This window comes from Pituophis catenifer, unplaced genomic scaffold (assembly GCF_029215685.1).
Source record: "Pituophis catenifer annectens isolate HBS135680 unplaced genomic scaffold, rPitCat1.0.hap2 SCAF_1, whole genome shotgun sequence".
Taxonomy (NCBI): domain Eukaryota; kingdom Metazoa; phylum Chordata; class Lepidosauria; order Squamata; family Colubridae; genus Pituophis; species Pituophis catenifer.
Window position 1 is genome coordinate 223,360,347 of NW_027256881.1, and position 16,304 is coordinate 223,376,650.

At 35.5% G+C, this 16,304-nt stretch overlaps 1 protein-coding gene across 1 annotated transcript in view; it reads left to right on the plus strand.

The window, feature by feature from the left end:
* The window catches only part of MYLK (myosin light chain kinase), a 194,398-nt gene that overhangs the window by 141,275 nt on the left and 36,819 nt on the right, over nucleotides 1–16,304 (plus strand). Inside the window, exons 19-21 of the mRNA XM_070950178.1 lie at nucleotides 6,276–6,326; nucleotides 8,044–8,171; nucleotides 11,827–11,980. Of these exons, the coding sequence (XP_070806279.1) occupies nucleotides 6,276–6,326; nucleotides 8,044–8,171; nucleotides 11,827–11,980 (333 nt within the window). The remainder of the gene's footprint in view (nucleotides 1–6,275; nucleotides 6,327–8,043; nucleotides 8,172–11,826; nucleotides 11,981–16,304) is intronic.

The following is a 16,304-nucleotide window of genomic DNA, read 5'->3' on the forward strand; positions in this document are numbered from 1 at the left end:
GTGATTGTTATTGATTGCCACTACAGAAGTAGATCATGAAAGCTTATCTGTGCTGTACACAAAGCACATAAGGTTTTTTGCTATTGCACTAACAAGCTTTATTCTTTTTTCATTTGCGATGCAACATCCACTTTAAAAATTAAATTATTCATAATTCTGTAAGCCCTTCTAAAATGAACTGTGATATTGTTTCATTGGCAAATATTTCTTCAACGATATCAGCACATCTTAATCTGATTTAATTTTTTTGCTGTACAGCAGTTTCTTATATATAGATTATGAATTGTTCTGTATCACTTTACTTATTGCCTGTTGCTGCAAGCTCAGCATGGGTTTTCAATGCTGCATAGGATTTGCAATGCTTTTATCTATACTGATGACCTTCTGGTGTTCAGCAGATGATCTTGTATGCAACCTATAGACTAACATCAAAACCAAAACTTGAGAGTGATTGGAAAAAGCGATTAGGACCCTTGTATCCAAGGACATCAGCAAAATCTTACATCAGAACTTCTGCAGCTGTTATTCTGAATTTAATACACTGTTTCAGAACATCTGACATGGTTGTTGTGGCAAATTTCAAATAGCAAATGGTTCCTGGATTAGATTTAAGGGGAGGACTCTGTAATCTGTACTGAAGTGACTTTGAGCAACTGAGTTTTCTTAATGTAGTGAGGTAAATATTCCCTGTCTCTGCTATGGAGATTGGAACAGCAATAAGGTAGGAATAGTTTAGGGTAGGGGTTCTTTTTTTCTTCTCTATCATTTTTTAAATTTTATTTTGAGACCTGGTTGTCCCTGGCCTGTGTTTTAAACTTGGAATTTAGGTCTTTCATTTAAGGAATGGTTGGTTTTTCATTAAGGAATTGTGCCATCACAAACCTTGATAAGTGATCTACATATGGTTGACAATAGAAAAGATAAAGACGTGGGGCCTTTTTATGCCATTTCCTCTTTCACTATTCTACATGCCTATTTTCAGTGGTGGAAGAAGCAGTCTGCATAAGCCAATTCCCTTTCCTTTTTAACCTTCTCCCTCCCAGCTCTCTTTCTTTTTCGCACTCATCTTTCTATGCAAGATTGGGAAGTAGAATCTAGATCTTGGCTAATGTCTGTCTATCCCTCCTTACTTGATTTCTAATTAAAACTGGTTTTCCCCTTTATGATACTGACTTTTTTCCTTGCAACGAGATTCCTAATCATTATTCAGAACTAATTTCCCATACAAAATTGAAGAGCTGCCTTTAATACTTCCTTGCATCCTAGAATGTAAGGCAGAACAAAGTATTGGAAGCAAGTTGCATTCAACTTAGAAAACTGAAATAGGAGGACTCACAGGGCAGTCCAAAAAGGCAAGTTGGCAAGTTAGTTGGGGGTCAGAGGTTATTGAGTAAGTTTTGTGTTGTCATGTTGGGCTCAGAAAGAAAGAAAATACGTCAAAGCAGGCTTCATGAAAAGTATTTTGCTCATTTAAGACTTTGCCCTTCCTTTACTTATGTAGCACAGCAATACAGTCATGTGTTCTAGGAGGTGGAGACTATAATATACTGTATATTAATGTGGGGAGCAGTTCATAGGGAGAAGAGTAATGACTTGGAAAGCAACAAATCTTGGCTAATCTTAGTTAAGGATATTATAATCAGAGTTCATTCAGAGACATAGCTTCCCACAACAGCAGTAATTTCATCTGAAAACTGAAGGAACCCTTAAGTAAATAGTTCCTTACATCCTTTCTAAAGATATTTGATAAAGATACAAAATATTTAATCAAATTTTTGAATGCAATTGTTTTTTCATGCTAAAATTAGCTTTTCCCTTGTTTTTAACTCCTCTTCTGCTCTCAACGCTTTGGGAACTGTTTGAAAATTTTGAATCCGATAAGCTTTCCATTGAGTGAGGAAGCTTCAGTGGTGGGTTGCCCCCGGTTCGCACCGGTTCTATAGAACTGGTAGTAAAACCAGTGGGAGGCTCCGCCCACCAACCCCAACGTCATCAGAACGCTTCTGCGCATGCGCAGAAGAGCACACGCACGAGTGAAGCAAGCGCGTGTGTGCGGCCCCATTGCGAACCGGTAGTAAAGGTAAGTAGAACCCACCCCTGGGCAGCTTGGATGTCTCAGTTGGAGGAGCAGCTCTATGCCCCACTTGATTTCACTGAAATTCTTGATAGCATGGAGGTAAATGGGGGAGGCTCGAAGCCGATTGGTTAAGCACAGCCATCCTCCCCACATATTCATTGTGGTATGATTTCCAGTGGCTCTTTATGTTGTTTTTAAAACAACATAAACACAAACTGCACCACTGTGCACTAGTAGATATGATAGGAAGAAATCCACAGTGGACAACATAATTCCCTTGGCTCCACCAGGTTCCTGGAATCATATTTAATTTTTTATAAACGTTTTAAACTAATTATTTTTTTTAATGAAGTTAACATGCTGCAGAACAATTAATGATATCTAATATCTTTAGTGTATAAGAAAGCTTCTACAGCTTTATGAGCTTTCTTAAGAAATAAAAATAGTAGGCATTTCTACCCCAGGATTTGTTTGTTTTTTTAATTTGATTTATATGCCGCCCTTCTCCGGAGACTCAGGGTGGCTTACAATGCGTTAAGCAATAGCCTTCATACTTTTGTATATTTATACAAAGTCAGCTTATTGCCCCCACAAACTGGGTCCTCATTTCACCTACCTTAGAAAGGATGGAAGGCTGAGTCAACCTTGAGCCTGGTAAGATTCGAACTTACAGTAATTGCAGACAGCTGGTGTTAATCACAATGCTTTTAGTCTGCTGAGCCACCACTTTTTGTTTGAAAAAGTGCCCAAATACAAAAAGAAACACAAAGGAAAATAATAAGTTTGGAAGGTAGAATTGCAGATGTATTTTGGATTTTTATCACTTATTTCTGTGGCAGCAGTAGATTTATATTGGCCAGTGTGTGCTTGGCATTAAGCCTTACTGAACATCATAGGACTTAGATCTGAATAGTCAGAGATATGAACTCGTTGTAGAAGACCATCATCAAGTGACAGAGCAACACATTATTAATAGGAGTGTAATCATACTGAAGTCTACCACAAAACCCTGGGGCTAGAGTTAAACTGAAGAATTGAAAAAACCTTCCTGGAAAATGACAGTGGAAAACCACCTCCATATTTTTGCTTGGTAAAGTACATGGACATGATCATGTGGTCACAAGGAATAGAGCTCAGCCCAATGGAGTCTTTATCTGATATTTTGTAGTAGAATTTTTAATACAATTGATCATTACTGAAATATTAAATTATCTGGGCATTTTGAAATTTGTGTGTGTGTTTATGTATTCACTCTCATTTTGTTTTGATTATTTCCACTTTATGTACTAGGGAGAGGATATACTAAAAAACAAACATTCAAAATGAAATATGTGTGTTTGTGTATATTAGGAAGAATTGCCTTGATTTTAAAAAAATAGGAATTACCTATACAATTATTAGAATTTTATGATTTGTAATCAGACACTTTGTGGAATCGTTTCTCTTCCTACCTGGCAAAATAGGGCAGACGGCCAAGCATCAGCAACATGATTATTCTTGTAAGAAGGATAAACTGGTTGTTTATATGTTCACTTCAATCTGGCTTATAAATGCTACATTTTCTTGCAAGGCAATAAATTTTCCAGAACAACTTTTTCAAGAAAAAAAAAACTTGCAGGAGTTAATTAATAGCTTTAATTAGTGACTAGATGGGAAAATAAGGAAAATATAATCTGCACCTCCAGGATTTTGGCCTTTTCTTTGACAGCAGCTTTTCTCACACTATAGCAATAGCAATAAGGCTTATATACCACTTCACAGTGATTTACAGCCCTCTCTAAGCAGTTTACAGAGTCAGCATATTGCTCCCAACAATCTGGCTCCTCATTTTACCGACCTTAGAAGGATGGAAGGCTGAGTCAACCTTGAGCCTGTTAGGATCGAACTCCTGGCAGTCGGCAGAATTAGCTTGCAACACTGCATTCTAACCACTGCTCCACCAGGGCTCTATCAGTGTTCAAGAACCCTCTTATTTTTACTGCTAAGCTATTTATTTCTCATATTACTAGCCAAATGCTGCCTTCACCTATCTCAATGTTCACTTCTGTCTTCTTTTGTTTTGGATGGTAAATTATTTCAGAAATTTACTCTGGCACTCTGTGAACAAACAACCTGAACTGCCTTTGAACTATCTGTTTGCCTTTTTTCTGCATGAAATAGAAATGGTTAGTGAAAGAGTACATTTGCAGCATGGTACATAGGGCCGAGTACATTCGTGGCACAGACTTCCCATTGGGGAACCTGTGTCTGGGTGAAGCAATCTTGGTGGAACAGAGTTTTAAGGATATGTGGATGGGGAATGATCTCTGTGCAGTTGCATGCATTTTTTCCCCATTTTTGTGGATTTGCTGTGGCTGGAACTGCACAGAGAGCTATTTATTGAGAGGTTAGAGGAGTTGGGAGTTCTGCATTTCTATTTTTAGTAAAATGCCTGAAAAGGGAAACAGGAGAAGGAGACTGGGATAGGAACAAACACGGCTCTTCTGAACATCTCTTCTCATGGGACTGTAGTAAATGGCATGACAAAAGTTTCATAGCTACAGGCCCAGGAGGTAGATTTTTCTCCCACGTAATATACACTTTTCTTCAGCTTAAAGCTACAGTGTTTTAATGATATGAAGTTTTAAAATGAAGTTTTATATAATTGTTTCATTAAATGATTCAAAGTTGGAGTATTTGTCTTTTTTTCATCAAAAAACAGGATGTAAAATGCCTATCCTGAATCATCCATTTAAAATGGAATACCTGAGTCTTAGTGATGGAGGTAGTTATAAAACACACATACATGACACTAAATCTTTCATGGCATGGGACTGATTATCTGAGGAACTGCCTCCTCTCGATTATATCAGCCCATCTCATTAGATCTGGAAAAGAAGGCATGTTGCTAAGGATCTACATTTGGTGGGTCCCTTCTTGACTATGACTGCTGCCATATGAAACATTCCCCCCCCCAACCCCCGTACCTAAAGTCAGGTTACTCCATACTGTATATAATTTGTATGGGTTTTTTTCATTTTTAATAATGACTTCTTATATGTTTATATGATATTTTTGATATATTTGCTGCTGTATTGATTGAATGGGAGGCTATATAACAACATGCTAAATTAAAGAAAGAAAGCTTTTCTTCAGTCTTGTTCTGATATCCCGTGAGTATTTGATCACTAAAGACCAACATCATTGGAGATGTATAGACACTCCCATATCCTTTAAGAGAGGGACAGATTGTGTGCATATGTGAGACAGAAAGAAAAACATATTTACCAAATTATTGAGTACCCTACATAAGCCTAAGATGCATTCAATGTTATCCTTGGACTGTGTTCCATCCTTCCACAATTTTTATATCCTTCCTGTGCTTTCATAAACTTTCAGGTACACTGGACATTAGCACAAAATATAGAAAAGTAAATGAATTTCAATAATTTTCAGTTTTTAATTAGGATATTTTGGTCAGCCTGCTCAGTCTGTTGGTTGCAGAAATGCGTTTAAGAGCAAGATTTGTGTGGGGCACTATCTCTTTTCTATTTCATTATTACACTATGTACAGAAAATATTTATTCTCATGACTCCAGTTTCTATGAATGCATGCTATCTTTCCTAGTTATCTTAAGCTGAAAACTTCCATATCTGAAATTCCTATTTTGTTTTTTGTTTGCTTTTGTAAAAAGTAAACGTATCTCCTTCCCTTAGTTTGAACAAGAGACAAGGCACAGGGGAAAGGATAGAAATATTTCTATTAATTCTCCAAGGCCATCATCAAGATTTCTATTTCATTATAGATGTGGTGAGGAAAGTGTTGCAGCCTAATGTTTTATGTGCATAAGCTTCTCCTTTTGGCTAAAAAGTCTGGATTTAAAGGTCCTCAGTAAGAAGAGATATGTTAGAGTTTACTTTTCCCTTGAACCTTACCCAAATAAAGAACTTAGAAAGCTGAGAGAGCTTTTGGGAGCTTCATCATAAGCTTTGTTATGTAGTTTGCCTTTGTTATCTCATACAGTGACCTGTGTACACATTTATTTCCCACTAGGAATCTCTTCTTGTGTAGAGATTACCAGTGTTCTCGTCCTTAAAGTATAATTTATAAGTAGTAGATTTTGCCTAAAATAAGATATAAGATTTGTTGGATAAGTAAGAGTTTCAACATTCATGTGAATTTCACACTGAACTAGCTGCACTTTTTTTTCCTTACTAGGTGAGGCAACTGTAAAGAAGAAACCAGCTCCAAAGACTCCACCCAAAGCAGGTATTAATTGCTCACTATTAGTATGGAGAAGACTGTGAGCCATGTGTAGGAAGTTCAGGACAGTATGTGTTTATTGAAAATGTTTAAACCTTGTATTCTGCTGAAAGGTTTATATGTGATCTCAGAGGCTTACAGTCTGGATAACAAAAAGACAAAGGAATCTGAAAGAAAAGATTAAAAAGGCTAATTTCTTAAGTTTAATCATAATTCTTTTTTATATAAGTATTAATTACAATTAAGAATTATTTGAGTTTTCCATACTAGATTGATTACAACATTAGAACAAAAGATATTGCCACACATTACATCAAAGTATTTGTTGCACAATAAAAGTTTTGATTTTGAACTAGTTACTTAGTATTGAAGTTTCCATTGTATAACACACACACACACACACACACACACACACACACACACGTCAATAAAAGGAAAAAATATAAGCAAAACAATTTAACCAGAATTGAAATACCAAAGTTCTTAAGTTTAATCATAATTCTTATAGTAATTAGATCTTCCAGTAACAAAAGCTAATCACTTGGCAGAACATATGCAGTGATGGCCCTTTTCTCCATCCTTCCCTTGTCCACATCCTGTTGTAATGTCTTAATTAATTTATCTGTGAAAGAATAAAACTGTCTGGGTATCAGACAGTTTTAATGGTATCAGGTTAATATATTGTATACTTCAACATACTATTTTAAAGAAACCTCATTCTCTACAAAAGGAATGCTGAAGCATCTTCTTACTAGAATTTTTTAGATTAATCAAAATAAGGAAAATGGATGATAACAAATTGAAACATGAATAATGTTCTGCTTAGAATTTCATTTTAAAAACGCAGTGAATTTTCTATCTTAATTATTGCTTATATGTCCTTAAGCTAAACACCTGAACAATTCATGACTTTCCATGTCAAATCAACTCATGTCCAGTATGACCAGCTATTTTGTAAGAAAGACACACAAAAAGGGGGGGAGGTGTCCCTATTATTCTACCAAAACAATTGGAAAAGGAATAAATAAACTAATTTAAAGCAGATTTGTTCCCCTAAAATCTGAAGCAGGGAATATAAGAGGCTCTCTAGGTCTAAACCAAGAAGATCCTAAGATCAAGAGGATTGTCCATGGAAGTCAGAATCCTCTCCATCTTTACTTTGCATAGGATGATTGCTAGAATAGCCAGCATGACCTTGGAACACTTTTTCCCCTGTAAAGAATTTCTGAAGTTGGACTGGGCTTACAGCTTTAGCAGGAAAAGGTTTGTACAGTCTGGCAAAGTTGTTAGTGCATTTCATAATGGACTAGCATTCTCGCCATGCCTGTCAAAAGCAAGCTTTGGTTGGGTGAGAAGGATCTGGATAGTCAATTGTATGCCAAGGAAACTGACAGGTTTCATTTCCAGGACTGATTTATCAGCACAGATTTATAAAGCTTTCTCTGTCCTTTGAGTTTTGACGAATGATCATTCATGAATTTGACTCAAAAGAGGTTTACTGACTCTTTAGTTTGGATATATATTTTGCTAGTAGGCATTGAACCATTAAGTAGAGGTTGAAGGATTCTATTATCATAATCATAAACAAGATCCTGTATTTTTGTTAGCTATAGGTTTGGGACTGGGTAAACGATTGGTTTCTATTTTATATATCCGCTTCAATATATTTGTGGTTTTTACCTCTGAAAAAAAAATCCTCAAAAATGTTTCCTCTTTTTATCAGCTCTTCCTCCTCAGATTGTTCAGTTCCCAGAAGACCAGAAAGTAAGGTCTGGTGAATCAGTAGAGCTATTGTGCAAAGTATCAGGAACCCTGCCTTTAACATGTACTTGGATGAAATTTCGGAAGCAGGTAATAGAACTTTTGCTGCTATTCTTTTAATCATAAATTGCATGATAGAAAAGATGTTTACATAAATGGAATTTTGATCAAGATTGAAAATAATTTCTTGCTTGTGGTATGTAAATAACCAAAAGCTGGTATGTAAACAAATATACATTGGGAAGGGCAAAATGTTTTAAAGCTATGAAATTCTGGTAATAATAACTCTGTAGCCCAGTGTTTGTTAACCTTGGCAACTTGAAAATATGTAGACCGCAACTCCCAGAATTTCTCAGCCAGAATTCCTCAGCCAGCTGAATGCATTTGTGGTAAAGGAAGTCCTTGTGATATATGTTTAATTAATATCTCTCATTTTGGGGGACAGAAATGGACAAATTAACAGCTCTAAATATGTTGCTGGCCTTATTTGAACACTTTCTAGTTTTAAAAAAATGAGATTTCTTTTAAGGAAAGTAGGTACAACAATCCCATTCTCAAAGATTGAAAATTGAATATGCTGGTAGAAAGATTTGATTTGATCTGCTCCAAGATGTTTTTTTTTAATAAAAAAAACCTCTACAATTGTAAAGAAAAATGTTAAATTTCTTGACCTAGAACGTCCCAATCCTGATTCTAATCCCCTCATTATTTAAATAATATTTACTGAATTATAAATAACACAATTAACTATATCTGTATATAGATATAAGATGCCAAAACAGCTTGATCTTTGTCCCTCTTTACAATAATTGAACCCCCCCCTTTTTTTTGATAATGTATAGTTGCACTGACAGTATTGTACACTATTAGAGATAAATATATAATATTAACCCAAATATATAACAACTGAACACCCTCTCTAAACTTCTGATATTTCTCACAAACACAGTTTATTTTACTTTGTCTGAACTTAGCCTGCTATGGAGACAGTGGAAGACAGCTATATTCTTCATTATACTAATGTAAAGTGGGCAACATCTGTTGGATAATATTGACCTTCAGGTGTTTAGTGACTGTGGTTTAGACAACCATTTCCTGATGTTTCACCAGCAATTGTGGCTGGCATCTTCAGAGATTCAGGCCACAGAAACTGAGCAAAACTTCCCATTTTTATAGCCAGGTGACCTGACTTCTGATTGGTCTTTAGCCAAGATGATTTCTAATTGGTGCAGGTAAGGGCTTATCTATGATTGGCTCTTGGCTTGTGCTTGAACAGTATTGTTTTGGTGGACTAAAAAAAAAATCCAGAAAGGCCAAGGATGGCAGAGACCCCACTCACAGCATCCAAAGTCTACCTTTAGCACTTGGCAGTTGTATATTGATACCACAAAACAATTTCCGTACTTGACTGAAATAACACAAGAGGTACTACAGATTCAGACAACTCAAAAAATCATCAGTAGTGAAAAATGTGCTACAGCATAATGATCATGAAATTCAATTCAGGGACACACAACGATTACATGCACCAGCACAGAACAGCTGTTGACAAACTTGGTGTTTGTCAAAGTGTTGAATGTTTTTATCAATATCTCTTTTAAAGATTTCCAGGATTTGGCAGTATCATCATACCATACCATTATCACTAATAATTTTATTGATCAGAAGATCCCTAATACAGGAATTGTATTAATTCACAGTTGTAAATGAAATACTGTCTAATACATGTATTTAGTTCTTTGGTTACATGAAACATCTGGATTCCATATCTCGAACACTTGCTGAGCATTAATAAAAGAAATGAAGGGACTTGAAGAAAAGACAAAACAATGCAAATTGAAAATACTACTGTCTTCTCTGATGCTAATTATGAATATACTACTTGTCCTGTAGGATCAGCTTGGTGTTTAACCAAGACAAGTTTTACCATGTTCATGATTTAAAAAAAAATAAATCTCAAAAGTTATGGAAACAAAAGCCAAACTAAATAGCCTTTACTTTTAATGAAACTATGAATGAACTGGAAAAGCTATTCTCGAACAGGAAATTAATGGAATGACAAAAAAATCATTGACCCAAGTATTTTCACATCTAGAATAAACTGTGCTTTTCTTTGTATGCTTATAATTAAATGATATTTCTTACTGACTCCAATTTATGCATACCAATTTCTCACTGATGCTTCCCCATCTGAAGTAATGGAATCCACTGTAATATTTGGGAAGACCAACAGTTTCAACTGGGAAAACTCAAGAGCTTATTTTCAAGTCTGGTAAATGCTATTTGGGAGGTAATGGGTGAAGTAATGCTACTTGAGTGTAAGCTGCCAATAATGCCTGTTCCCAATACGATAGAGTTTCTTAGTTTCTAGTGTGATTTCAATAACTAGTGGAAAGAAGCATGTGTGCATAAGTAGATATGGAATTATCTCACTAGATATTTCCAAATTTGGAAGACAAAGAAATGTAAATGCTCCAAGTTCTCCTGTTAATGTTGATCTATTTAAAAAAATGAAATAATAAAATCCACAATAAATCTTTTAAGGACTGGTTGAATAGTTTCTTGTAATTTTGTTAAAAATCAGAATATTTAAATAAACAAAATATTAAATGTTAGGGTTAATTTTGTGCATATGTGATTTAAAATTGCCTTTCTGGTATTTAATATTAGGTATTATTTAATACATTATTTGTACTTATAACCACTCTTGCTTTTGCTGGGTATAATTAATTAGTTTGAAAATGTAATACTGACGCAAATCCAAATGGTAGAACTACTACCAAAGGAAAGCAATATTTATTTGATTGTCTCCAAGAAAATTTATGATTGGGACTATTAACAACTTTTATTTAAGGATGTAGCTTACTTTGACAGCAAACAAAAATCCCCTATGTCATAGCTTTAATTTTTTTAAATATATTTTTATTAAAAGTGTTTTCTTAATAGAAATAAAGACGATAGAAAAAAGGGAAAGGAAAGGGGATAGAGGAGATAAAATGAGGGGAGAGGGAAAAAGAAATAAAAGAAACAAGCAGTAACTTCAGACATTTTTTGGTGCAGTAAAATACATAATAAAGTTACAGTATCAACTTTTTAGTTATACCAAATAGTATAGTAAAGCGGTGAAGACCTGGCTTTTCCGGAAGGCCTGGAGCCATTGATTTCGCTCTTGCGATCTGGCAAGATCCGGCCATGAATGGTGTGAATGAGTTTTAATGTTTTTAATTTTTAAATGTTTTTTATAATGATTTTAAATGCATTGTGAGCCGACCTGAGTCTTCAGAGAGGGGCGGCATACAAATTGAATGAATGAATGAATGAATGAATGAATGAATGAATGAATGAATGAATGAATTACTAGTCATTTCTATATTAGTAATTCACTATTATTGTTAAAACCTCAAATCAAAATGTCATTTTCTCTCTTTCCCGCCGAAAGTGCAGTTTTAAATTTTGAATGTATAGGGTGAGATTGTTCATAATTTCTTCATTCTAAGCGTCCTTAGATGAGATTTGGGTTGAAAGTTTACCAGTGGGATAGGAACATCTTCTCTAAGGCTTTTCTTGACTAAAAATGTGATTAATATCACATGAGCGTATATACAGAGATGATCTCAAGAAAAGACATAATGTTATAATCAGCTAAACACACTTCTTAATATGTTTTAATATGTGTAGCCTATGAAATCCTAGTTTACTATATTTTTTAGAATATCTATATTAATCAACCTGTTTAATTTGGCAGCTCCAAGAAAATGAACACATCAAAATTGAGAATGCTGAGAATAGCAGTAAGCTAACCATCTCCTCCACAAAGCAGGAACATTGTGGCTGTTATACTTTAGTAGTGGAAAACAAGCTGGGTAGTAAGCAAGCCCAAGTTAATCTTACAGTAGTAGGTAAGTACAAAAAATGATGGTTATATTTTTGTTTTTCATGTTTCTGGAATCAGGTTGTATTTCCATTTGGAGTACTTGAGCTAATTATCTAATTATATATCTAATTAGATGTTAGAAAATAAATTAACTTTAAAAAGCAATGCTAATTCAAAGGAAAATTATTAATATATAACAAATAAGAAGAATGGTTTCAATAAGAAGTTGGAGTACTGTCTTCTACTGACTATATACAGATTGAGAATGTAGAATGAAATTGTACTGGTATTAATTAGGTTTAACTTCTGTAGGGTTGTTAAACTGTTTGGTTCCAACATGCTTTTAGTGTGAATGGTGAACCTAGGCTGCCATTATCATTTTTTAGTACTGATCCAGACCTCAGAAACCCCCATGCTTTTCAGTAGCAGTAGGTTTGCACTTTCATTTTCATCTTTCTTCTGTCTTTAATAGTAGCTTATATTCTGGGCAGTCTTCCCTCAATTCACTTTGAATAGCTTCCTCCTGTACTGAGTAAACATGAATGAGATCATCTTCAGTGAAGTATTCCTGGTTCAAGGAGATATCTCAAGAACAGAAATTATACAATTTGTAGATTCAGGAGCACCATGACCTCAGAGTCCCTTTTGCTTCTTGGGGTTCTTTCTGATCATGATTTCTATGAACAAAACTTTGCACTATTTTGTTATGAAAAGATTAAAGTGCAAGTGCTATAACTGGCATATCAGAATGGAAACCTCCAAACCTAAAGCCTGAACTCTCACAGAGCAAAGTCACCTCAATTATTTTGTATCCCTCACTCCACTCCAAAAATGTCATGTCTTGTCCTAGCCCACCTATATGTTTTTCAGCTTCCCTTAATATTTTCATTTGTCTCTAGAAGCACACCATAGCAAGATTTAACTTAGTATATAGCAATCTCCTGTATTTGGCTCTCCCACAATGATAAATATAATGTGAGTAGCTAATGCCATGGCACACAACAGGATTAATGGAAGCCCAACTACTTCAGTGTTTATTTCTGCACTTCTTTGTCTTGATTGACAGGACTATCCCTGTTATCAGGATCTTGTTCATAGGTAGAATGATGTGCAAAGCTGTTGGCTGAGAATGCCTAGACAAGAAAGGGGAATCCCCATTCTCATTTTGCACAGGCTACCCAAGTAGGTATCAGATATTCAGGAACACCTTTCATGAGGATGCCAAGATATTTAAGCCATTGAGGGCAGAAGGTTAGCAAGTTAGTACTGGGAAAATTAGCGTGAGCTGTTAAAATAAAAATTTCATGAACCAGTATAAGCTATAAAATGCCTGTTTATAATAACCATTGGTGGGAGTTATGATCATCTTTTTTTTACAAATGTGAAATTGAAAGCAGTGTGTGTTAATGGCAGCTATACTAAGCTAGATGATTTGATTGATTGATTGACTAAAGATATTGGATAGCTTCCTCTTTTTGTTCCCTACAGTTGAGCATATTTCAGGCTATTCCAGATCCAAAAAAACTGTATAGACGGGAAAATCAGCAAGTAGAATAGTAGGGTTGGGATATTTCAGGTTACATATGAAGGAACTACAAGGGCAGAGAAACAAAACATAAAATATTGAGTGATTTAGATTATTTAAGGGAAAAGCAAAATGTTTGTTAGTTTGATAGATTTGGGAATTGACACCTTTTACTCAAGTTGAAAAATTGTTTCCCTGGAAAAATGTTAATCTTAAATTTATGAAGTTTGGTCCCTGTTATCTGAAAGCATAAAGACAGGAGTAGATTTACAAAATATTGAAAATACGTCAAATTTTCAGGAAGTTTTGACTTAGAGATGGTAACTCCAAAGGAGTCAATAAAAGATTTTAGAAACCTTCCTTTCCAAAATTTGTTAATATAGCTGCCACCATGGTTCTGATACTAACATTATTTGCAAAAACAATGCATTTTCTTTTTACATTGAGGTTTGGTGTTTTTTAAAAAAGTTACCCAGTATGTAATTCATCTTCCTTGTCCCTTTTTACCCTTATGAGTCTTGATGAAAGGCTCTCAACTTTGCAAATGAAATTGGAAACATTTTATAATTCAGTGTTTAAAATTTTCTAAATATTATCAAAGCAAGTTATATACTGTAGTAATGTATGAAGATGAAAAGACACTTTCCAAGATTTTCACAAATGCATAAGAAATCATTGGGATTCAATATTGTCATTCAATAATTCTTCATTTTAGCTATAAGATTTAATTAGAGGAAGTGTTGTAAAACAACGTAATCACAGATACCACATTAGATAATTTGTCTATTCAACTGACACCTTTTAGGAAACAAGGAAGCTCTCATAGAGAATTAAAGTTCACCGTAGCTTCAGTGTTGAAAAATGATACAGTTTTATGAGAAGAAAGTTCTGTTTATTATGGAACTTGCTCACTACATGAAGATATTTTTTTAGAAAACTTACCCTTTTCTTGTCTAAATCCAAATTTTTGCTAAAAATAGAATTCATTAACATCTATATAGAATAATGCCTTTAAATTACAGTTCTTTCCTCCCTTGGAAATATAAGCTACACAATGTTTTTTTTCCAGTGAAAGCAGAGAGGTTTACAGTGACCCCAAGCCCTGAGAGCAGTAACTTAGAGTTCAGTTATGGCCTTTTATGGTTTCATTTTTCTCCCACAAATGAATCTCAAGTGCAGCCTTTGCCAGCAATGTCGGCATGGACATCATCCAGCCAGCTTTAGCAGTATATTAAATACCTTCTCTGGCTAAACAGACGAGCCCATGGAAAAGAATTAATTGTTGCTTTATGCCTGCTCTCTATCTGGCTGGCAAGTTTCTTAATAGCTAATAATAGTGTGGAATGGTAATACGATCACTCAAATTAAAAAGGAGCCAAGGTATCGAAAGAGAACTTTCTTGAGAATATGCTGCTTCCATCCTGAATGGAGAACAAACAGTCTGTGAGTAACTGTTGGAACTGTGAAGCTAGAATTTTGCAATGAACGCTAATGCCTCTGGATAGCTGATTTTGAGAATGGGCACAAGGAAGAACCCACATCCCATGTTATTACTATTGTCTGCCCAGAGTTATTCGATTTTTATTTCATTTATGTCTGTCTTTACACCAGCAATTGGTGTTCAAGATTTTGACAGAAAGTAAGATCAGTTTTTTAAAAAGCCCTTACTGTTTCAAGGATAAGAAAAACATTATTGAAAACACAATTACAACACGAACAGCACCACCTAGCAAATTATCTTAGATAACAGGAAAAAGTAAAGGTAAAGGTTCCCCTCACACATATGTGCTAGTCATTCCCGACTCTAGGGGGTGGTTCTCATCTCCATTTCAAAGCTGAAAGAGCCAGCGCTGTCCGAAGATGTCTCTGTGGTCATGTGGCCGGCATGACTAAACGCCAAAGGTACACAGAACGCTGTTACCTTCCCACCAAACGTCCCTATTTTTCTACTTGCATTTTTTATGTGCTTTCGAACTGCTAGGTTGGCAGAAGCTGGCTCAAGTAATGGGAACTCACCCGTTACGTAGCACTAAGGATTCGAACCGCTGAATTGCCGACCTTTTGATCGACAAGTTTGACATCTTAGCCACTGAGCCACCACATCCCCTTTTAGATAACAGAGACTTGCCTTAATAACAATATTTTTCAAACTGATTAAAAAGTAAAAGATAGGAGACTTGTGTTAGCAAAGCATTTCAAAATCTGAAAGCAGTCACCTTCGCACATTTTAATTATAACAAAAGGGACTCTCTCAAAGATCTCAGCCTCCCCTATAAAAGCTAGATGAGCAGCATTTCCATTTATTTGAACCAGTTTTAATAAAGTTAAATACACCAGTTTTGCAATAACAGTCATGTGCCACAGCATGTTGTAATATCAACACCTGAAAGCCAGCATATTGAAGAGAAAGCTTTGAAGCTTATTCTTCTTCCTGATGTGATTCAAGATTTCAGTGATAAGATGCATTCATAATTGTACTCCTGCATGTTTGGGGTAGAGGATAGAGGGTAGAGCCGAGGACTTTGTACAGTAGCTGTATGACAAAATCGCTCAGATTCGGCAACACCTGGACTCTGACTGGGTAGATTCAGGGGGGATGATGGAGGCAGGTCTTCAGAATATTACCTGGGAAGAGTTTGATTCCGTGACTCCCGAAGACGTGGACACGTGAGTAGACTGAGCACAGCCACTTGTTTATTGGACCCATGTCCCTCCTGGTTGGTGCTGGCCTCCCGGGAGGTTATGCGAGGCTGGCTCCAGCGGATTATAAATGCTTCTTTGAGTGAGGGTATCTTCCCCGCCGCCTTGAAGGAAGCGGTGGTGA